Genomic DNA, 23,718 nt, shown 5'->3' on the forward strand with positions numbered 1-23,718 from the left:
ATATATATATATATATATATATATATATATATATATATATAGCAAAGCTGCAAAAATTCTCAATCTAAATTGTCTGACAAACAGGAACATGAAACTCTGAGTAGCAGTTTTTTGTGATGTATTTGCAGCTTTAATGATAGTAAAGTATATATATATATTCGCATGCTCATTGTTTGAGTTGTCATTGTGATTTTCTTGCAGTCAACAGACCAAGCACAGGACCATTGGTTGGATATATGTTCTACCATTACATATACTCCACATGGGAAAGCAAGTCTATACAAATAACTGACCTGCATGTGTTACCACTACCAGAATATGAGTCCATCTGTGAAAATCTGTTTCATTTCCTGTGCAAGGTAATAGAATTTTTTTTTTTTTTGTCTTTGTATTGTAATTTGCTTCAAGCATTGCAGTATGTTTTTAAATGATATGTTCGAAATATGTTGAGAATAAAAAGAAATTATTTCTCTATCTTTCAATACATCTCATCACTTCTAAAACAAACTTTGTTTGTTTACTTTCATCGTAAGTTGAATTTAACATTAGCGTCTTATGAAGCTAAATTTATAAGTTCTAAAATTGCAGAAGAATTCGTTACTGAGCAGTTTAGCTTAATGGTAAAGCACTTGACGCGTAATCACAGGATGTGAGTTTGAGTCTCATAGCTGGCCAGTAGCGTATTTTTCTGCAATGTATGGATAATTTATCCTGATCACACTATTTATTAGCATTATCACGCGTTTGAGAATAAAAAGAAATTATTTCTCTATCTTTCAATACATCTCATCACTTCTAAAACAAACTGTTTGTTTACTTTCATTGTACAGTTTTATTTAATATAGGTTGTTTTAATGATCCTATATTTCAGGAAAGATTTGTCCTTTTCAAATAAAAATGTTATTAGCCACCTAATATAAGAGATGGGTTTTTTTCCTTTGTTTTCCTTTCTGTGTGTAGAACAACAGTGTTGAGACAAAATATTGATAGGGAAGGAGTAGAAGCAGGAACAAATTTGAAGAAGAATGATTTTAGGAAAAAGTATTCAGATGAGTGAGGGAAATTATAATGTGGGGAGGGGTGACAGCTACAGCAAGGGGATGGTAGTTTTGATAAAATTCTGGAACTTGTCCCTTGCTAAAGTAACAGTATATATGCTCTCTTGTCCTTGGAGCTTTGGTGTGCAGGTTGTGCTTTGAAAGACAAAATGGATAATAAACCTTGTCCAAGGGCATGTCTATATAACAGTTTGATATACTGAAATATTACATAGGCATGACTGTGGTTAAGAAGTTAGCTTCAAAATTGTGGTTTTAGGTTCAATCCCATGCTGTGCATATACTGTTTTATTTAATATAGGTTGTTTTAATGATCCTATAATATTTCAGGAAAGATTTCGCTTTTTCAAGTAGAAATGTTGTCATTAGTAAGTGTGCTTCTATAGTTTCCATGCTAAATAATGCCTTATGTAAATTTGGTCAATGGAAACTGTAGGAAGTTTATCACTGTGTGTGTGTGTGTGCATGCACACATGCAAATGTGCACAACTGCTGATATTCCAGTTTCGTTTGTTACAACCAGAATGAAGTGGTGTTGATGTTTACATTCCATGTTGGTGTTATGACTGGTTACTCCATTCCTTTGCGTACTTGTTGAATAAAAAAGATCCCAGATGTGGCTTGAGTTCTGTCTCGGTGCAGCACCTTGGGCAAGTAACTGTTTTCTATTGTGGCCCCTAGCCAACTAAAGTTTTGTAAGTAGATTTGGTTGATGGAATCTAAAAGAAGCCCATTGTGTGTGTTTCTTTAGTTTGTTTCTTCTTCACCAGTGTTTGACAACAGGTGTTGGTTTGTTTACATCCCTATAAGCAAAAGATTGATGGCATAAGTAATGGGGGGGGGGGTCAATTTCTTCAGCACTTTAAGGCTGTACCCCAGCATGGCTGCAGTCCAGTGACTGAAATAAGTCAAAAAGAAGATACTTGAAAAACAGGTAAGAGTTCAAGACAAAGGGCATCAGGTCATTAAATCTACCTGAAATTAGTTCTCATCCAGTCCATGGTTACATGGAAAAATGAACATTGAATACATGAAAAAAACCTCATATTTTTCATAATGTGCGCATTTTTATTTACCAGCAAAATCTTCATAAGTCATAGCTTTTGTTTGTATTTTTTTTCTTTTCCCCCCTCATTGCAGATGTCTGTAGATGAGAATTGTGCCCGAGTTCAATGGCAAACGAATGGTAACAATGATTTGAAGAACTTGGGTAAATATTTTAATGCCATGAATTTAATAGAGATGGAAAGTTGGCGAGTAAAAAATTTTGAAAAACATCAGTTGAAAGAACTCAGCGCAACAAGTTGATAAAGAACAGTGGTGTTGTTAAGGAATGCAACATTACATTTTTCTATTTTTTCTAATGAAAATAAAAAGTAACTATTATTTGTTTGGTTTACATTTCCTTTTACAATTTCCTGATAAGAGTGGTGAAATGTAGATGTACAAAATTCACTGGAAACAATGTCCTTTTTGTCTAGTTCTGTATCAGCCCTAATCAAGCTGACCTATGAAAAAAGCCATCCTATCTTTTTAGGCTTATATTATCTAATGTGTCTTTCCATTTTTGAGACTGTATGGCTTGTTTTGAGTGAGATTTAACTGTTGTTTTTAGCTAGCCAAATACCTCCACATAGACTCTGTCGTTGGCTCCAACGTTTGTAGTGATCATGGTCCAAGTGTCCTGTACCATAGTCTTGGGTTGAACAATACTACGAGTGGAATTTGGTTGGGGAAAACTGTAGTTGCCTGTTGAATATCATTTGCCAAAAGATGTAAATATTTGTATGAAAACCAAAGGACTGATGCTCTTCAAATGAAGTCCTTTGTGATATTTGCTCTTTATCAATTTAGAGATACTCCCTTGTCACTCTTGCCATGAGGAGTGCAATGAACCAGTGACTGAGCTGTTGGAAACTATGGAATCAATGCTATTGTTCACTTATTGGTTTCAAATTTTAACACAAGGCCAGCAATTTCAGGGGAGGGATAAGTCGATTACATCAACCCCCTTTGCTCGGCTGGTACTTATTTTATCGACTCTGAAATGATGAAAGGCAAAGTTGACCTTGGTGGAATTTAAATGAACTCAGAACATATAGATGAAGTGCCACTATGCAATTTGCCTAGCATGCTAACGATTCTGCCTGATCACTATTGTTCACACACTGCGCTTAAAAATATGGAATAGATGCAAGCATGGTTGTGTGCTTAAGAAGTTTTCTTTGCAGCCACGTGGTTTCAGGTTCAGTCCTACTGTGCAACACTTTGGCTAAGTATGTTATCCTATAGCCTTGTGCCAAGCAATGTTTTGTCAAGGAATTTGGTGGGCAGAAATTGAGAAAGCCTGTTGTTTGTGTCTGTGTGTGTGAATTATATTCCAGGCATTATAACCTGTGGCTCTGTGCTTATAAAGACCTCTGAAGCACAGAATCCTAAGTAGATAATGATTTTTTTAAAAAAACGCTAAGATTTGATGACAGTCGGAGCATCTTGTTAAAAATCTTGCTTCAAATAACTCCGTCCGAATTGGGGATGGTGGTGGAAGGAACGGACATTCAACAAACGAAATAGAAGGGAGATAATTTTTATTGACTGACTAAAAATTCTAAATGTCTATAGTAAAACATTTCTTAGCATTTATATAAAATAATTTTGAACATGTACATAGTATTCAGTTAATGTTTCTGCAGTTGGAGGTTCTACTGACGGCTAAACAATTAAATATAAGCTGGGCGAATTGGCAGTCGTCAGAACATGAGTTAGAATGCTTTGCAGTATTTGTTCTGAATCCTACCACATTGAGTTCAAATCCTATTGAAGTCAACTTTGCATGGTTAGTAAATAAGTACCAGTCCAAGGCAGTCGATTGGCAGATTTGTAAGAATGTTCAACCAAATGCCCTGGCAAAATCCTGTCATCTAATTTAACACTACCATGTTTTTATACCTTTTTGTAGACTCTATTGCAAGCATTTAGACCAGGTCTTTGGTGTATGGATGCCTTCTGATCAGTTTCAGAGACTTTATAAGGGGTCAAAGGTGCACTATCATTTCATCTGGCTAAAAGATGAATAGAAAAAACATTTTAGACATTTGAGTGTTTGGTTGTCAGAGAGACGGTGAGTTGTTTTTGATCATTTGATGTTTCTAGTGCAAACAAATGTATATTTGGTAACAGACCTCTCATCCTTTTGCCAATTTCACTGGTGTCATGAGGTGTAGGAACAATAACTTACTACTCCAAAATGTTTAAGGACACTGCTATTCCTCGTCCAAATCCCTCAAGGTTGACTTTGGCTTGTCCGTATCAATAAAGTAAGTTAAATAATGGAGCTCATTTGATTATACACCTTTGTGACCTTCTGTCTGTGTAAAAAAAATTTATTCACATATAAAACAATGTCAGATTGCCAGACTAAATGCCAAATATTATCTTTCTAACATCCTATGATTGGTAAATAAGTGTCAATGTTGAAATATAGCTGAGTATTGCTTTACCCTCATTCGTTTGGTTTTTACCATTTTTCCATGCTAGCATCAGTTAGATGAATATAGGCCCTTCTTGTCGCTAATCCACACCTGTTTTTCAAGTAAGGGATTTCTTAGCCAGCAGAGGATTTCTTGATAGAAGTGACAACACCACCTCTTATATTTCATGATCTTCAGAGAAGCTTTATTTCATTCTACCAAACCTACCAAGCTTTAGTCAGCCCAAGGCTATAGAAGACGTTAGCTCAAGGTGCCATACATTTGGACTAAATTGAAAACAACATTGTAGGTTAATGAACTCCTTAACCACACAAACTTGCCTTCAGTAACAAGTACTATATAGTTACTAATATATCGGTGTTGATTTCATTGACTAAATCTATTTTTACTGTAATTTGTGTAAGAAATGATTATAATGGTGTGTTATGAAGAGCAAGAGGTCAACTTATTGCAGTTATTACCAAGTTTTTGATTTCTGTGTTTAGGATGCTGTACTTACAATGTTAATCTATAGGGAGTGGGGATATGAAACTATTAACTTGCCAGAAATAGAAACCAATGGAAAAGGATGTAGTACCATAGACACATATTTCATTGTGTAATTGCTGTTTCATTAGTTTGCAGTACAAGACTGAAATTTTCCTGTGTACATCAGAGGAACCAATTTGGAGAATTACTATATAGTCATACAGAATTATTTAAAAATGAACAGCAATATTTTCCAGAGGTGTATCAATCAATAATTAAAAAAATCTAAGTTCAATTACAAAATTAACTTTTTTTTTTGTGACAAGTAGCTTGCTTACCAACCACATGGTTCCGGGTTCATTCCCACTGCGTGGCACCTTGGGCAAGTGTCTTCTATTATAGCCTCGTGAATGGATTTGGTAGACGAAAACTGAAAGAAGCTCATCGTATATATGTATGTATGTGTGTCTGTTTGTCCCACCAACATCGCTTGACAACCGATGGTGGTGTGTTTACATCCCCGTAACTTAGCGGTTTGGCAAAAGAGACCGATAGAATAAGTGTTAGGCTTACATAGAACAAGTCCTGGGGTCGGTTTCCTCGACTAAAGGCGGTGCTCCAGCATGGCCACAGTCAAATGACTGAAACAAGTAAAAGAGTAATAGGATAAAACTATGCTCATCAAATGAGATTGTATCTCTTGAAGTTCAAAATTCTTTTGTCCTTTAATCATGCAAAGTAATGTTGGGCTTTTCTTACAAGTTTTCTTTACACCCATTATAGCTTAACATTTCTCTAATGAAGTTGTGGGTTCAATTCCTGAGCTGTGTCCTTGAGCAAGATACTTTTTTACATTGCTCCAGTCTACTTTACTGAAAGTAAACACCAGCAAATTACTGGAGCCACTCTTTCTTTCCAGCCCTCAGTGTCTTGATATTCTATCGAGTCTGGAGTGGGAGGGCCAACAGGGTGTCTATGTCTGCTTACAACTACATAAGCACCTCAAAGAATTAGAGAAACCCTACTACATACAACTAAATCCTAATTGGTGGCAAGTGATGGCCATGGCTGGCTTTTGTGTGTGTGTGTCCAAGTAGAATATTGAGTCCAGTAATGATGGATGACATCTGCTTTCTAATAAACATGAAAAAATGAGTTTATATAATTAAACTCAATGGTTTCAAATTTTGGCACAGGGTCAGCAGTTTTTGAGGGGTAGGGGAAGTCAATTACATCGATCCCTTGGATAAATTTAAGCTCAAAACAAAGACAGACAAAATGCCTGACCGCATTTTATCTGGCGTGCTAACAGTTCTGCCAGCTTGCCACCTTCATAATTAAATTTAACGAAGCAATTTATTTTATCTAATAATAATTAATATGAAATGACATTCTTCAATTTTTTTTTTTTACGAATCAATAACAAAAACATCAATGATATATTTTAACAAACTCATTAATTTAATTGTCCACTAATCACAATAGTTGCTGCCATATACATTTTTCTTTTCTTCTAATTTCAAAATCTACTGTCTTAAGTCTTGTACCATATATTCTAATAAAAAGAAATGGAAGAAATACATCCTAATTCACTCCAAAATAAACTCCAAACAACTGGAGTCAACTTATGTGACAGTACGTTAGTGTGTTTTATAAGGTATAGTTTTGAAATATTTCCATATTGTGTTGAATCAGATATTTCAGAACGCAATTAAATTAACAAGGATACCTGAAAAAAATGTCTAGTCATTTGCCTTAAATAATATCTGTACTATACATATGTTATCAGAAGAGGTTAATTTCAGTTCTTAAACCATAACCACATAAAAGTCAATGAGAAACTCATTCAACACAATACAAAAAGGTTTGTGTTTTCATTTTTTTCTTTACAATGACCTGCTTATATTTTATTTCCCTTTCTTCACACACATAGATAGAGCAAAGGCAGGAGATAAGGGCAGAAGTCAAAAATACACAGGCAAGATTCTGCAGATGGATGTGTGTTTGCATATAGCTTTTTTTAATGTAGTTATTTATAAATATTAATTGAATAACTCTCTTTTAAGCAGACTACCGTATCAACCCTTTCCTGAGACATATATAAAAGCAAATTGATAGATAAAAGAATTTCTCTCTAGTAACCCCCACTCAACTGTTTTTGCTTTTATGAAACTATATCATTCAGGTTCTTCTCCCCTACCTCAAACAGCTACCCACCTGGAGACATCTACAATATGTAACAGTACAAAACCCCACACAGTCACACACTTCTTTGTATGGGAGTGTGGGGACTTCTCTAGTGATAAAGTACCAGCTAGTATCTTAATTTATGTGCCTAATAAATTAGGATTATTCAAATTATAGATAAGAGACAAGACGTTTTAATATTTAAGATTTTGATGTATATCACTAGAACAGTGGATTGGTAAAATTGTTACAGTATCAGAAAAATGTTTTGTGCTTTTTGTATCAGCTCTTTACATTCTAAGATCAACTTTGCTTTTCATCCATCTGGGGGTTGAAATATTTGGCTAATGCCACCCCTCAAAATTGCCTTCTGCCTCATTTGGAAACAATATCTGTTTGTTGTTGGCACTCCGTCATTTACGACTGAACAGCCTGCTTGTGAAATTAATGTGCAAGTGGCTGAGCATTTCACAGACACGTGTACCCTTAACGTAGTTCTCTGAGATATTCAGCGTGACACAGTGTGACAAGGCTGACCCTTTGAATTACAGGCACAACTGAAACAGGAAGTAAGAGTGAGAGAAAGTTGTGGTGAAAGAGTACAGCAGGGTTCGTCACCATACCCTGCCGGAGCCTCGTGAAGCTTTAAGTGTTTTCGCTCAATAAACACTCAACGCCCAGTCTGGGAATCGAAACTGCGATCCTATGACCACGAGTCCGCTGCCCTAACCACTGGGCCATTGCGCCTCCACTACAATATCTGTATATCACTGCTAAATGCACATTTCCCATCACTTATACATAAGTGGTTGTGTAGGGGGTGGGTATCAGTTTTCCATGCTGGCATGGATTGAATGACTTGACAGGAGTTGGCAAGCCAGAGGACTGCACCAAGCTCCACTGTCTGTTTTGGCACAGTTTTTACAGTTGGATGCTCTACCTAACACCAACAACTCTACTGAGTGGGCTGGATGCTCTATATTCTAATTTTAATCATCCCGAAATTTAACCCAAACTTAGCTCAAAATGTTATTTGTAAGGGGCGTCCAGCTGTGACACACTGCCTTCAAGTCTTGCTCAAGCCAGACAGAAAAATTTAATAAATGTATGATTTTGTAATTTAGACACAAGGCCAGCAATTTTTTTTTTGAGGGGATGGAATTAGATGATACCATCAACACTGGTACTTGACAGGAAACTTTATTGACCCTAAAAGAATGAAAAATAATCTTGACTTCAGTGCGATCTGAACTCAAAACATAAAGAGCGGGAACAAATACTGCAAGGTTTTTTTTTCCTGATGCTAATTTGACTTGTAAAAATGAGGGTCGAATGGCAAATGGCACTCTTTACTCTCTAGTTCTTTAGTTCGTTGTAGCCTTCCTACCTTAATTTATGCTAGCATAGTTTCTAATAAGCCATCATATTTTGCTTTTTACTTCATTAGTCATTACATTCTAATAAATTACCAATATCCAATACTTAACTGAATAAGACAAAGAATATTTAATGTAATCAAATGTAAAACATTTGCAAATTGGGATGAAAAACTAGATATAGAACAGTCATTAGGAGATAGTAGATTAGCAGAACCTGTAAAATACCTTGAGGAAATTTGGTCATTTTTGAGAAGAAATCCTGCTAGAGTTTTTTGGCATGTACTGTTTGCTCAACATTAATCAACTATGTATCTAAGCTTTACCCTAAATTTATGGCTTTGTGCCATTACATATATGTAATGGCATATATAAACTTCCAAGAAAACATGAAATAATTCTTTTTTGGAATAGAGGCTCTCAAGGGCTACATTAAGGTTAGAATAAGAATTTGTAAATATTGGGTTGAAAATCCTGTTTGGATAGCAAAAAAAAAAATACTTTTCGACTTGGTATTACAAACTATTATTTATAGCTTTATGAGAATGAGGGCCCCTATTCCCAAAAAGAATGCATATATTATATGCATCTCTCTAATACAGTTCTGAGTGTATTTTTTTTTCTTTTTATGAAATATGGTAGATATCTTTGCAGACAAAGCTTCTGATCTGCAGTCTGTAACGGATATCTGGTATTTACAAAAGAGTTCACTCAAATGAAGTTAATAATTATGAATCTAAAATATCTACTTGTTGACACTATTTCCATATTCTCTTGATGACATCTGGAGATGGATCTCGTCCACGGAACATTCTGAAAATTTTGTTGGCTGATATTGAGCCACCCAATGCAAGAAATGTGTCGCGAAATCTGGAAACAAGACAAAAAGCAAGAACAAAGTTATTGGGCCAGTAATTAGGTCAGTAAAATTTTTTAAAAAAACACTTAGGAGGATTAAATAGGTAAATAAAAAGAAATGTGAGTAATAATCACAATGAGAGCATATTAAGAATAAATGTTTTTCTTCTGAAATGATTGAAAAAGAAATATTTGATCCATATTATATAAAGTTTTTTTTACAATTTCTGATATTCAAAATATTTGAAGAAAGATTTTCTTAAATTAAAAATTATCAATCATAGTAAAAAAAAAAAATAATAGGATAAAACATATTCTGGACTGCAGTCAATGCTACTTCTACAGTTTATCACATAAATAAATGTGTTTGGTAAAATGTAAATGCTTCTTTCCCAAATACATAAGTACAGCACTCTCTGCCATCTGAACGAACAGGACATTCTATCATGACAGAAATCTTTAAGGAATTATTCATTAATTATTATTAAGTGAAAAAGGGTACTTGGAAGCTTTTGTGTTCAGTCCATGTCTGCCTACCCACTTGAATTCTAAACCCGATAATTAAAGTATCTAATTATGAACAAAAATCAAATAGTAATATAAATATTTAAGAGAGTTTAGATGTCAGTAAATTCAGTTGATGGAAGGAGCTTCATATTATAAAATTTCCAACAATTTTAATGTTCAAACACTTACCTCCAACGAGAGTGGAATGGTTATCTGGTGTTTTACAACATAAAATTGTAAGAGGGGAAGAAATCTACAGTCCAGGGAAACAATTGAAGATTTGCATCAATAAGAAACAGTAAAGAGGAAGAAGGCAGCGAGCTGAGAGAAACGTTAGCACGCCGGGCGAAATGCTTAGCAGTATTTCGTCTGCCGTTACGTTCTGAGTTCAAATTCCGCCAAGGTCGACTTTGCCTTTCATCCTTTCGGGGTCGATAAAATTAAGTACCAGTTACGCACTGGGGTCGATGTAATCGACTTAACTCCTTTGTTTGTCCCCTCTATGTTTAGTCCCCTGTGGGCAATAAAGAAAGAACAGTTAAGAGGAAGAAGACCCCCCCCCCCTCCTTAAAGTATCAGGATTTGTCTCCTATCTCAACAAACATTTTATGAATTTTGAAAATTGCACTGTAAGCCTATAATCACTATAAATGATATTCAATTACTGGAGCCTCCAGTACTCAGCTCTCAACTCATGGGTTACAGTTTAATTGTAAGAGATAATCTTTCACAGTTACTTACCGTCTTCCAATGGCTGATACAAGCTCTGTCTGTTCCAGACCAACTTCTTCAAAAGCAGCAAAGATGTCAGCTGCTATCATCTGAAAGGAGAGATTTAAATTTAGCTTCTGTTGGTGTTAAGAAGGGAATCTAGCCATAGAAACCATGCCAAAAGTAGACATTGATGCATGACACAGTACTCCAACTAGTCAGACCATGTCAAACCTTCCAACACATGCCATCCTGAGAAAGTGGATGTTGCATTATGATGAAAGTGTGAAAATTGAAGCAAAAAATCTTGAAAAGATTCAAGTAAGTTACTCTTGGAATTGACCCAGCTGTTAACAATGTAACTCTTATTATTAGGGAATGCTATTACCAAATTTTGCACCAAAATGAAATAGCTGAGATGTTTAGATATCAAACAACTGAATAAAAGAGTCATGAGTTCAGATCTCAGTCTAGGCATTCCACTGCAACGTCACAGTTATATATTGCCTCAACTTCTTTAGCTGAATAATGTGTACCAGGATAAAATTTTTCTATCCCTGAGTAGATTTATTTTTTTCATATAAATTAGCCAAATGATGGGGAGGAGTAATGTCTTTGACCATTGCATGCTGCTCTCCCACACTGGTGAGATTGATGTAGCTTGATATTTGGACTGAACATCTGTAGGCAAAATGTCCTCTGCAAAATAGGGACAGCAGCAGCCCGTCGGAGAAATGAACCCTGCGAGGTGGAGTGGCTACTGCAGTGAGTGTCACTGGCCATTCTCCACAGCAACGCCATTGCAGTCATTACTGTGGGGTGCAGCTGAGCACCCCACTTGTTCTAGGACATGTGGCCCATCACCCCCGAATCCATTTTCTTTAATTTTTTATTTTTTATTTTCTTTCTGTTCCATCTTTTTAAATCAAGATTTGAAATAAAGTTAATGTAATGTCAAAAAATAAAAAATTAGGTTGCAACTTACTTCAGACCACTTATGAGAGTAATAAGCTGCTGGATGTTGATCAGAGAAAATATGGGTGAAAGAGCAAGGATGGGCATCATCGTCACTGAGAGGTAGTAACATGTATTCATCCCAGATGCGATTCATTATATCATGCCAGTGTTCTTTGCTGGAATTTCATGAAAAAATAATAGAGAAAAAAAGGATTGATATGAGATGAAAATGAATACCACTCGCATAATATATAACTTAAAGTTTTAATGATATTGGAGTTATGGAGATGGCAGGAAGCCTGTTTCAAACTACATTTGATGTTCAAATTTTGCTGATGTTTGGTTTAGTCTTTCATTTCTCTAGTGAAATAAGTACCAGTAATATACTGGTTTTCATTCGACTGACTACTTACTCTTCACTCCTACAAAATGCATAACCCTTGTCTTTATATAAGAAATTGCTTTTTGATACATTTGTTCTAATTACTGTTTTTCTAGGTATCAATTACTGTAACTACTGTACTTCTGGGACACTTTAACCTCCAAAACACATCCCAATTTTAACTTGTGGATTTTGAAAAAGGATGAACATAAAAACAAGATCTCAGCAAGTTCCCAAACTTCCTATTTCCTATCTCAGGGTTGAACAGCATTTCTCAAGAAGCAGGCCACATGAGACAAGGCTTACTCCTAAAAGAATTTAAGGTATTTTTTTGTTAGGCATGCTATTCACCATTATTATTGCCATGCCCAAAACCATCATTGCAAAGACCACTATATGATTAAAGACATGAAGAGAAGGAGTAAATTGAAGCTAAGCTATTTTACATCAACTGCACACAATTTCATGTCTGTGTGTTTATGTAAGTAAATATTGTCTTGAGCCCGAGGACCATAAGGCCAGTTACATGTTTTCCATCTTGTACAAGTGACTGTGCCCCCTGAATTAGGTAAGTCTGTTGCAGAGTTTACAGCTAAGTGAACTGGAGCAAGACGAATTGTTTAGCTCAAGAATATAATGCACCATTCAATCTGGGAAGCAAAACCACAAGTACAACATGCTAACCATTAGGTCATACACCTTCATGTATCTGTGAAAGAAATGAATATTAAAATGAAGGATTTGTAGGGAACTGGTCAGTTTGCCGATATCATTAGCACTGTCAATTCGCCAATATCATTGGTACCATGACTTTACTGATATCATTAGCCCCATCACTTGGCTGATATCATTGGCACTGAGTTTGCCAATATCATTAGCACCATTATTTTGTTGATATCATTGGCACCACATAAGCAGAGAAACAGAGTACTTACCTGATATATAATTCCATGTCTAATGCACTAAGGTAGAGCTGTCGCATCATATCAAATCCAATCATGTGTTTCTGACCTGACAATAACAAATTTTATAAAAAGCCATATCAGAAATAGAATCAAATTAAATAATTAATATTAGTTTCAAATTTTGGCACAAGGCAAGGATATCAGAGAAGGAACTAAGTCAATTACATTGACCACCGTGTTCAACTGGTACTTATTTTATAGACCCCAAAAGGATGAAATGCAAAGTCAACCTTAGCAGAATTTAAGCTCAGAAAATAAAGAGGGGTGAAAATTTGCTAAGCACTTTGCCCAGTGAACTAATGATTCTGCCAGCTCACTGCCTTAATTAGATAATATAATTAATACTGATAATTAAATGGACAAACTGCTAGAAAATATATAACTTAATCTGAACCAAAATGGGGATGTTGACCTGCTAGAAATAACATTCAAACTTCCTTGAAATTAGATCCATCTTGGTAAAAGAGGAGTACAATGGTCAATGCAAAGCAAGATAGACAAAAAAGCAGGAGGGCCTTGGGTGGAATGCCTTCTATCATAGATTTATTAGACTAGGAATGACCTGGGGCTAAACAACAGCAACCACAATATAATTGTATAATTCATTGAACTTTATCATTACAAAGAATGCTGGATGACAGACTCAGTAGAGTGGCAGACTTGCTCATTTTGATTACATTCTGAATTCAAATCTTGCCCATGTCAGGTTTGACTTCCATGAATTGATGGTTAATAAAGCAAGTACCAGTCATGTGCTGGGATTGATATACACAACCATACATCTCCTGGCACCTTGACAAAGGGCCAAGACACCTGATGCCTTGCTATATTCAAGAAAACCTGTTCTTCACGTCAGAATTGATACTAATGGTGATGTCATGTAAAAAGCACTGGTGCTGGTGTTACATAAAAAGCACTCAGTACACTCTAAAATGGTTGGCATTTGGAAGGGCATCTAGCCATAAGAACCATGCCAGAACAGATAATGGAGCCTGGTGCAGCCTCTGACCTTGCCAGGTCCTGTCAAACCGCCCAACCCATGCCAACATGGAAAACAATTAAATGAAATGATGATACACTGCTTCAAATAAAAAAAAATAAAAAATACTGCAGTCTATTGTATCATTAATCATTGATATCAGTAGGAAAAATGAATGTGCAGCTCTATTGATCATATAGTTATGAATTCAAATTTTATGACAATTATTGTGTTGTATTCATGGGCATGGTACATAAGTGTATAACTGTAGTGTGCTCCAGTTTACTTAACTGACAAAATCAGGTTGTGCTTGTACTTCATTGTTGAGTGGTTAACAATAAGAATAACAACCACCTGAAGAAAACCCAGACAGCTTCTGCTCAAATTTATAATGTGAGAAAAGCAAGTTAAAATTAGTCCACCATGCAAATATGGAAAAATGACTAAATACAGACAGGCAGAGGCATAAACATATGATTAAGGAGTTTGCTTTACAACCTCATGGTTTTCAGTTTAACCCTCAAATGTCTTCTACTGAAGCCCCAGGCCAACTAAAGCTTTGTGAGTATGTTTGGTTAGGGAAATTGAAAGAAGCACAATATGTATGAGAAAATTAATAGTTGAATATTTTCATCTTAAAGCCCATCACGCCTTTATACATGCAAATACACACAGCCCCCACTACTCTCACACAAAAACCAAAGATATAAATAAAGAAAACCTTTAAGAAGTGTGTCCACCATTTCATCAGGCATAGGTTCGCCTGTCTGATAGTGAGATGTTAAACTTTTCAGGGTACGTGCATCAGATAACCACATAGTCATGAAACTGGAGCAGACGTGGAGTGCATCCCATTCCACATTTCTTTGACCTGCTATCTCACTGTATGGAACTGTAGTTAACATTTGTTGTAGACCGTGACCAAACTGGAATAAAACAGAATGAATTTATCAAGGAAATATGACAAATATCATTATCATTATTAACGGTTTCATTTCTAAGAACAAGATAATTTTTTTTAAAACTCAGATCCCATCTAGAGCAGTGGTTCACAACCACTTTATTACTATTTTATTCTGGTGGACCCCTATAGCCATTTCTGTTTAAAAACTAGTTTCATAGATACTTCTTTCAAAATTCATATTTTGTTGATCACACAATTACTTATGTAGGTTGTATTATGTAAAATGTCAGACAAAGAAACATAGCTGCTTCTTGCAATGAATACATCTAAAGCAAAATTTTTTCATGGACTCATAAATTACAACTGTGGACCCAATTTACTATTTTTCTTGTGTGGACCACTCTTTCCCCACAAATCTTATATGGACCACAAGGGGGTCATATGGCCTTTGGTTGAGAACCACTGTCCTAGAGGGACAGACACTAAGCAGATATGTCCTTATCTATCACACAAAAACAGTGGTTGCAGTCATAAGGTAAAACAAAATGGAGGCAAAGCATACATCTGATTGATAATTTAGTTAAATAATGGTTACTCACACCACACATATAAGTAAGTAAATGGATCTCTGTTGGTTTTGACAGTGAGGATTCAGTCACTCAAATGAATTATCCACTCATCGAATTAATGAGTGGCTGAGTATTCCACAGACATTCATATCCTTAACGTAATCCTTAGGCAGAATCAGCATGATGCAGTGTGTGACAAAAAAAGTACTTCTGGATTATAGGTACAATACATTTGATGGGTTTCCACACAGTTTCTGTCAACCCAATTTCACTCAAGATTTGGTTTGACCCGAGGCAAATGATTTTGTGGGACCACGTGGTTGCAAAGTGAACTTCTTAGCTACGCTGTATCCACACTAAAACACACACACTTGAATGAAGGGTCAATGCTGAATATAACAAACCAATCAATGATGGCATGTAAAAAGCACACAGCACACTCTGTAAAGTGGTTGGCATTAGGAAGGGCACCCAGCCGTAGAAACCAGGCCAAATCAGACAGGAACCTGGTGCAGGTCTCCTGCTTGTCAGCTCTGGTCAAACCGTCTAAGCCATGCCAACATGGGTTAGATGAATCAATCTCTTGACAGCACCTGCAAGTGAACTGAGTAATGAACTGATATTAGAATAAAGGGCTGGGTTAAAGATAAACTGTCAATACCTCTGAGAACAACATATGGACTTCCTGAAGTGTCATAAGAGTTGGTATACTGGGCACAAGTGGTTTGTGAAGGTTTAGCACCAAATAAGAAAATGGTTTCAGGTCATGTAAATCACTTCGCTCTGAAAAATTAAAGATAAACTAATTAATTTATTGATTAAATTTAATGTCTAGAGGAATTATTATAACTTAAAACAGGTTTGCACAACACATATATTACAACATGCAGACTGCAACACATGAAGCATAATAATACATGGGCCACGACACATTGAGCATTAATAACATTCAAGATATTGTGATTGACAGAGTGTATTTGTCTCATTGCATATCTCTGGACAACTTCTAAACTGATTCCTATACTGGACGAAATGGGGTTCCAGACTGGAGATATAAACTGAATGTGGATGTACCACAGCCATAGATAAGTGGCAAGCAGCTAACTACCGTTTTACTGAGTGATACTGAAACATCTTTAGCCCTTTTGACAATTTTAAGAATGTGATGAGCCCAGTGCAGATCATTGTTGATAACAATAACTAGGTCACATTTACTAGTAGACTTCTTAAGGTTCGTATTGAGGAAGGGTTAAAAAAAAAAGGTATCCACTGAGAACATTAATTTTTTTTTTTTTATCATCTCGGTTCCATGGTAAGAAGTTTGCTTCTCAACCGCATAGTACTGGGTTCAGTCCCAAGGTGTAGCACCTTGGGCAAGTGTCTTTTACTATAGCCTCAAGCCAACCAAAGCCTTGTGAGTGGATTTGGTAGACAGAAACTGAAAGAAGTCCATCGTGTGTCTATATGTCTGTGTTTGCCCCCACCACCAACAGACAACCGGTGCTGGTGTTTACTTCCTCACAATTTAGCAGTTCAGCAAGAGAGACCAATAGAATAAGCACCAGGCTTTAAAAAAAAGAGAAAAAGTTCTGGGGTTCATCAGTTCAACTAAAATTCTTCAAGGTAGTGCCCCAGCATGGCCACAGTCTAATGACTGAAACAAGTAAAAGATAAATTTATTAAAGAATATAATTTAGAAACAATAACAATGTAATGAATCTCACCTCGACCAATTTCCATCCATGTTCCACTCATTTTACCTTGATGTGCATAGGGATCGAAAAAGAAAGATGCCCTATATTCACCTGAAAAAAATAAATAATTTGAAAAGGAAGTAGTTTCAATATAACATTTCTGATGGGTATAATTAACCCTTTAGCATTCAGATTATTCTGTTAAACGGAATGCTTATTTATTCACATTATTTGGAGTTAATCATGCCTTGTTTTGTAGCTTCAAGATTTTGATGAGGTAACTGAATTTTTTGAATGACATTGTAGGGTTAGTGTCAGAGGCCAAATCTGGCCAGTTTGAACATAAAACAGGTAGAATGTTTTAGCTGAATATAGCTGGTTTAAATGCTAGAGTTAAATGTATGATTACTACTGGTGAATTTATAGCTCCACATAGAATTTTACCAATCAGTCTGCTTCCAGTAAACTAGTGTGGTTACTTCTATATTTAGTAATATTGGTTTAAAATTTTGGCACAAGGACAGCAGTTTCAGGAAGGGGTTAAGTTGATTACATCAACTTCAGTACTTCACTGGTACTTATTTTATTGATTCCGCCCAAAAGGCAAAGTGTACCTTGATGGAATTTGAAGATGATATATGCTGCTAAGTGGCTTGTTTGGTGCAGTGATAATCTTTTGTTTCAAATTTTGGCACAAGGCCAGCAAGTTCGGGGGAGGGTGTAAATCGATTATATTGACACCAGTGTTCAAGTATTACTTATTTTATCAACCCTAAAATGATGAACAGCAAAGTTAACCCCAGCAAAATTTGAACTCTGAAGGTAAAACGGACGAAATGCCATTAAGCATTTTTCCCGGCACTAACAATACTGCCAACAAGTTCAAGGGAGGGTGTAAATCGATTATATCAACCCTAGTGTTCAAGCAGTACTTATTTTATCAACCCCTAAAGGATGAAAGGCAAAGTCGACCTAGGTGGAATTTGAACTCTGGGCATAAAACGGACGAAATGCCACTAAGCATTTTGTCCAGTGCGGTAACAATTCTGCCAGCAAGTTAGGGGGAAAATGTAAATCGATTATATCTACCCCAGTGTTCAACTGCTAATAATTTTATCAATCCCAAACGAATGAAAGACAAAGTCATCCTCGGACATAAAAACAAATGAAATGCTGTAGAGCAATTTGCCTAGTATGCTAACAGTTCTGCCAGCTTGGTGTTTTACTGTATTCAGTAATATTACTGGTTATGGTATATAGAGTATATATAGGATAAAGATGATAAACACAAGATGAAGTTTATACCATTTGTTCCTTACGTGTTTCATTCACCATTGTGGCTATTTGCATCTTATGCAGTGGATGCTCATAGCACATTCAGATGCAGATCCACAACGACTTTTCGGGGGGCTACTATTACATTATGTTTCAATAAAAAGGTTATTTTTATTTACTCATAATGTCACTTTGTTTTTTGAAGGATGAAATGTAAATAGATATAGTTTCCAATATCTTACTGATAAATACTTGCTCAGAAAGGAATTGAATTCAGAATATCAAGACACAACTAATCCAGATATAAAGTGTTCAATATGGCTCAATACAATATTTATTAAATTCAATACATTCAGATGCACAGTTTCCTACTTTCCCTATATGTGTTTATATATATATATGTTTACAAATCTATCTAACTATTTGGAGGAAATCAACTGTTGAAAAAAGAAAAAAAAACTTGTGGTAGAGAGGGGAGAGCACTCTGACATCAATTTTTATGCAGTGGCTGGTAATTGGTGATATCTTAAAAAATACACACTAAAATAATAAACCATAAGAGATTAAAAAAATTCTTACCTTTTTCATCATAAACACCAAACAGTTTCACATCTGGCAGTGAATTGTCATTTTGATCAGATTCATCCTGTTGTACAGAATAAAAAATCTTTTTAAAGTAAAAAAAAAAAATCCACCTACCAATTTTGTTTCCTCATAACTTTCAGAAAAATAGATATATCTAATGAAATTTTCAATGAATATCTTTCAGACCTCTTAAGAGTTGAAATAAATAATCAATCAAGTATAGGAGTCAACATAATCTGTTAAATCCCCTCCCCTCAAAGTGACAAATTATTATGATGTACTTGAGATAACTGTTCACAAACCTTGATTATAATTCCAAAAAGTTTTTCACAAAACTTGAAGAGAGAATTCAAAACATGAGACAACGGGAAATATTGAGCTATCTGGCTTTCATTGATGCTAGATAAACAAAGAAATAAAAAATGGTAAAGACATATTTTAGGAAATTTATAGAAATCATCATCATCATCATCATTTTAATGTCTACTATTCCACCATGCTTGCATGAGTTAGAGGAAACTCGGTGAGACAGATTTTCAACTGCCCTATGCTGCTCCTAACACCAACTTCTCCTGTTTCCAAATAAGGAAACACTTGCCCCTAGTCTTTTGAATGTAAACAGTACATTAGCCACACATTTACTTGGAAGATTGCAAACAATTGAAGCTGCTTACAATTAGCATGTAATATCAAGATAAGGAGACATAAACATACTCATGCACAAACGCAGACACACACATACAACAGGCTTCTTTCATTTTCTGTCAACTATATCCACTCACAAAGCTTAACTATAGAACCATATGTGAACCTACATCCACACAACCATGATGTCTGCATTAATGTACAAATATACTTCAATGTAGTGAGACATAGGCAGTTAAATGTAGAAGGGCTAGAGAGAAATGGTGCAAATAAAGCCTTTTGGAAATATAACATCAATTTGCATGGAAAGTAGGCCATAGATAAGAGAACATTTTATGTATGCAGGAGAGGAATTTGTACTGCTATGGACATATGATGTACATGAACAAGGAGTGCTAGGTTTTTAAATCAATCATCTGAACACCTAGTTAACATTTAAAATAAACCAAAGAGGGATTTCTAGAGTATAGTAGTAGTGTGGAGGAAAGATAGGCAAAAAGAACTTAGTGTGGATTGGGAAGTGAAACTTAAGGTATTTTGTTGAGTTTGAACCAAGATTCTTCATTCTACATGTCTCATGTTACCTAACTATGAAAAATAAATTATTTGCAGCCACAAAGAAAACAGAGAAAGTGTATTTGTAATTCTACTCACCCATAATACTGGTTTTTGTGTATCCTTCTCCAGTAAGGAACATCCCAACACTGTAACTCATGGGGAAAGCCTTCAGAAACAGCAAAATCCTGCAACTCTTCTAATTCTTCTTTAGCAATAGGTTTAAAATGATTTTTATATCTAAACAAACAAACAAATAATAATAATAATAATAAAAACTGTAAAGGTTGTGCCTATGTTAATTGGTGCATTGGGACCAATAAGTAAAGATATAGACAAATGGTTGAAGGAGACTGGAATAGAATGTACTGTAGAGCTTCTACAGAAAGTTTGCCTCTTAGGGACAGGAAAGATTATCAGGAGGGTTCTAAACACTAGAAAGACTAGTGAAAGCTTATGGATACCTAGGATTACAGGTAGTAACTTGCTCCCCACATAGATCCTACAAGGAATAAGACCAAAGCTGAGTCAATAATAATAATAATAATAAAAGCAAGAAGACGATATATGATCCTAGAGGAGCAAAATAAACAAACAGTGTAAGGTCATAGATTTTGCAATTCCCTATGATAGTAGACTCAATACCAAAGAAATTGTAAAAATTGAGAAACATTAGGATCCAGCCAGGGAGCTGAGGAGACCAAGACAATAATTATTCCTGTAGTAATTGGTGCACTTGGCACAACACCTAAAATGCTTCCTAAAAGACTGAAAAAAGTGGAATTTAAACTTGCATTGTTGTCTTGCAGAAAAGTATCATCTTATATTCTGCAAGAATCTTAAGGAAAGTTCTTAAGATTTGAGAAAACTTGTTGTCACTGAACCTCAAGATAAAATCCCTGTTAATCAAATTAGCATGTACCAGCTTACTACTACTACTAATAATAATAATAGTAGTAAAAATAATAATAATAATAATCCTTTCAACTATAGGATCTTAGGGGTGGGAGCTAGTTGATTGCATCGACCCTTGAACTTGATTGGCACTCATTTAATTGACCTCCTTGAAAGGATGTAAAGCAAGATCAACCTTGGCAGCATTTGAACACAGAATGTAAAAATGGACAAAACGCTGCTAAGCATTTTGCCAGCTCACCACTTAAGTTCCGTTGATGGTGGCTTCAATACCAGTAGAGTTTATCTAGAACAGGTAATGTCCCACTGTAGATTGTCCATAATCCCCAACCTAGTATTCCAGACAAGACTACTAAGACTGTCATCAATGATGCCCAAATTGCTCCCAAGCCATTGCCGTGCATACCTTCCATTAACTGACTTTTCACTGATTGTTTGGTCCAGTTGATAGTGTGCAGTACATGCTTGCCTCATGGTCCATTTGGTAAAGTATATCATTCTAGATGCCCAAACATGATCTGCACTTAACCAAGGACAGTATCTCAAAAAGAAGAGCTGTAGAAAAGTATACTACACAAATGGCAGATATGTCAGCCTCAGTGTCGGACTACATATCATCAACCCCAGCAATTCTTCCCCCAAAATATGTGGCTGTATAACTAAAAAATTCACATACTTATACAGGTTGTTCAAGCTAAATTTGACAATTTTTACGTCTTTTTTTTTTCAGAAACAGCTTGATGTATTGGTGAACAATGAAAGACAGTGAAGTATAAAGATTAAAACTGTAATTGAGAAAAAGTTAACTGACATTGAGAACTGGAAGCTTTCTAAATATTGGAAAAGATTACCTGTGTCATGATGATTTGCACCAGCCATCAAAATGCCAACATCATGAATGTTACACAAGGCTCGTGAACACTGTAAAGGCTGTAAGATGTGACATGAACAGCTGCAATGATGACTATGAAGCTATAGCCAGCAGGAACAAACACACCAGGCATTTGACTACATCTGCACACTGGAATCCATCCCCACATCTTTGAACAACGTCTTAAGCTCAATTCAGACAGTTACATGAAGCTGCTGGAGACTGTTGTCAAACTCTGACTGGAGATGGTTGCTGTTGGAAGGCAACAGGATTTGGCTCCTTGCATACTTCCACAGAAGTAGTTGTTGAAGATTTTCTATGACCTCTCCAGCCCCAATTTCTGGCCTCCTAATTCCCAATTACTATGTGTGGGGTGCAGTTGAGAAAAACACCAACCAGTTTGCCAGCAACATCAAGGCCAAGCTGGTGGGCCAAGATGAAGGAGGAATACATGTGCGAAGTTCCAGACCCTTCTTGAGACCATGGTAGAAGCTACTTGATATTTTTTTGATTTCTTAAAATACTTTTATTTTTAGCTGGAATATTGTGTTTTGTTTTCCTTTTCCATTTACATCCCTATAACTTGGTCATTTGGCAAAATGAGACCAAAACAATAAGTACCAAACTTGAAAATATGTACAGAATAAATTATGGCAAATAAACTCTTCAAAACTGATACCCCAGCACGTCCACAGTGCAATGATTGAAACAAGTAAGCGAATAAAGGAATAAAGAAAATAGGTATATGTATGGAACTTACGTTTCTAACATGGTGAGCACATTCTCTACAGATCCTGCCATTTTGGTCTCCATAGACATATGAGCAAAACTGTTATACCCTAAAATGTCAGCAATGTCCTGTCTGCAAGAAATAGAAAAAAAAACCGGTTCTTAATAAATAAAACTGGAGAAATAAGTTTTATATAATAAGTTCCAAAAATTAAACAGAAATACAACAAAGATACAAATGGAAAATTCACAACCAAAAAAGGACACTGCCATTTCCTTGACAGTTATCATCCCAAAAATCCTTACAATTTCAATGGTCATGCCAACAGAGAGAAGCTGTTGGGAATGGCAAACGAATGTTTAGGACAGTGACGGAAACAAACACAAAACAAATATTTATATACATATAGTTAGTAGTTAATAAACTGTATGGTAGTAAAGCACATTCACAGCAGCATCCTACCTGTGAGGGATCGATACTAGATGAGTCCAAACGATTATAGCGATCAATAAAGATTCTCGTATATTACATCTTCCATCCCTCTCATTAATTATATATATCCGCCTTTTTAAGTCCCACTCCCTGACCCCGATTGTTCCTGTTAATATAATTCTAAAATATTGGAGAGTCTGAGAAGATTATTGCTGAGATTTATCCAGAGTGATTTTCATAAGAGCTAACCAGTCATACTGTCTCTTAAGACAGCAAAACATTCCCTCAATACACACAAGAGAGAAAAAAGCCAGGTCAGTTCCTCCTCATTTTTGCGATTATCAAAGAATATCTATATGTATTTTTCCATACATGTATTTTCATACTTACACTGTTTCAAACATTTTCATCTTGTTATCAGAGATGTGTAATAATCAGTATGTAACACTACAAAGTTCATACAAAGCTTTATACTTTAAATATATTCCTCTTATTATCATCAAAGAATGTATATATGCATTTTAATATTCAAACTGTTTTTTAACATTTTTTATTATTCTCAAAGACTTTTGATAATCTTTTTCTAAAAAAGTGAAACCAGTTA

The 23,718-nt window shown here is 35.5% G+C and overlaps 2 protein-coding genes across 2 annotated transcripts in view; one reads left to right on the forward strand and one right to left on the reverse strand.

Annotated features, from left to right (window-relative positions):
- Positions 1-2,444, forward strand: part of LOC106878855 (thialysine N-epsilon-acetyltransferase) — a 3,160-nt gene extending 716 nt beyond the window's left edge. The window contains exons 2-3 of the mRNA XM_014928196.2: positions 202-359; positions 2,199-2,444. Of these exons, the coding sequence (XP_014783682.2) occupies positions 237-359; positions 2,199-2,366 (291 nt within the window). The 5' untranslated portion in view covers positions 202-236 and the 3' untranslated portion in view covers positions 2,367-2,444. The remainder of the gene's footprint in view (positions 1-201; positions 360-2,198) is intronic.
- A 5,944-nt stretch (positions 2,445-8,388) lies between these two features.
- The window catches only part of LOC106878856 (uncharacterized), a 30,636-nt gene continuing 15,306 nt past the window's right edge, over positions 8,389-23,718 (reverse strand). Inside the window, exons 8-18 of the mRNA XM_014928197.2 lie at positions 22,713-22,814; positions 20,266-20,406; positions 19,269-19,365; positions 18,961-19,027; positions 17,137-17,217; positions 16,074-16,195; positions 14,661-14,865; positions 12,931-13,006; positions 11,642-11,789; positions 10,687-10,766; positions 8,389-9,450 (exon numbers count right to left, since the gene is read on the reverse strand). Coding sequence (XP_014783683.1) covers positions 9,339-9,450; positions 10,687-10,766; positions 11,642-11,789; positions 12,931-13,006; positions 14,661-14,865; positions 16,074-16,195; positions 17,137-17,217; positions 18,961-19,027; positions 19,269-19,365; positions 20,266-20,406; positions 22,713-22,814 — 1,231 coding nt within the window. The 3' untranslated portion in view covers positions 8,389-9,338. The remainder of the gene's footprint in view (positions 9,451-10,686; positions 10,767-11,641; positions 11,790-12,930; positions 13,007-14,660; positions 14,866-16,073; positions 16,196-17,136; positions 17,218-18,960; positions 19,028-19,268; positions 19,366-20,265; positions 20,407-22,712; positions 22,815-23,718) is intronic.

This window comes from Octopus bimaculoides, chromosome 9 (genome assembly GCF_001194135.2).
Source record: "Octopus bimaculoides isolate UCB-OBI-ISO-001 chromosome 9, ASM119413v2, whole genome shotgun sequence".
In the NCBI taxonomy this organism is placed as follows: Eukaryota; Metazoa; Mollusca; class Cephalopoda; order Octopoda; family Octopodidae; genus Octopus; species Octopus bimaculoides.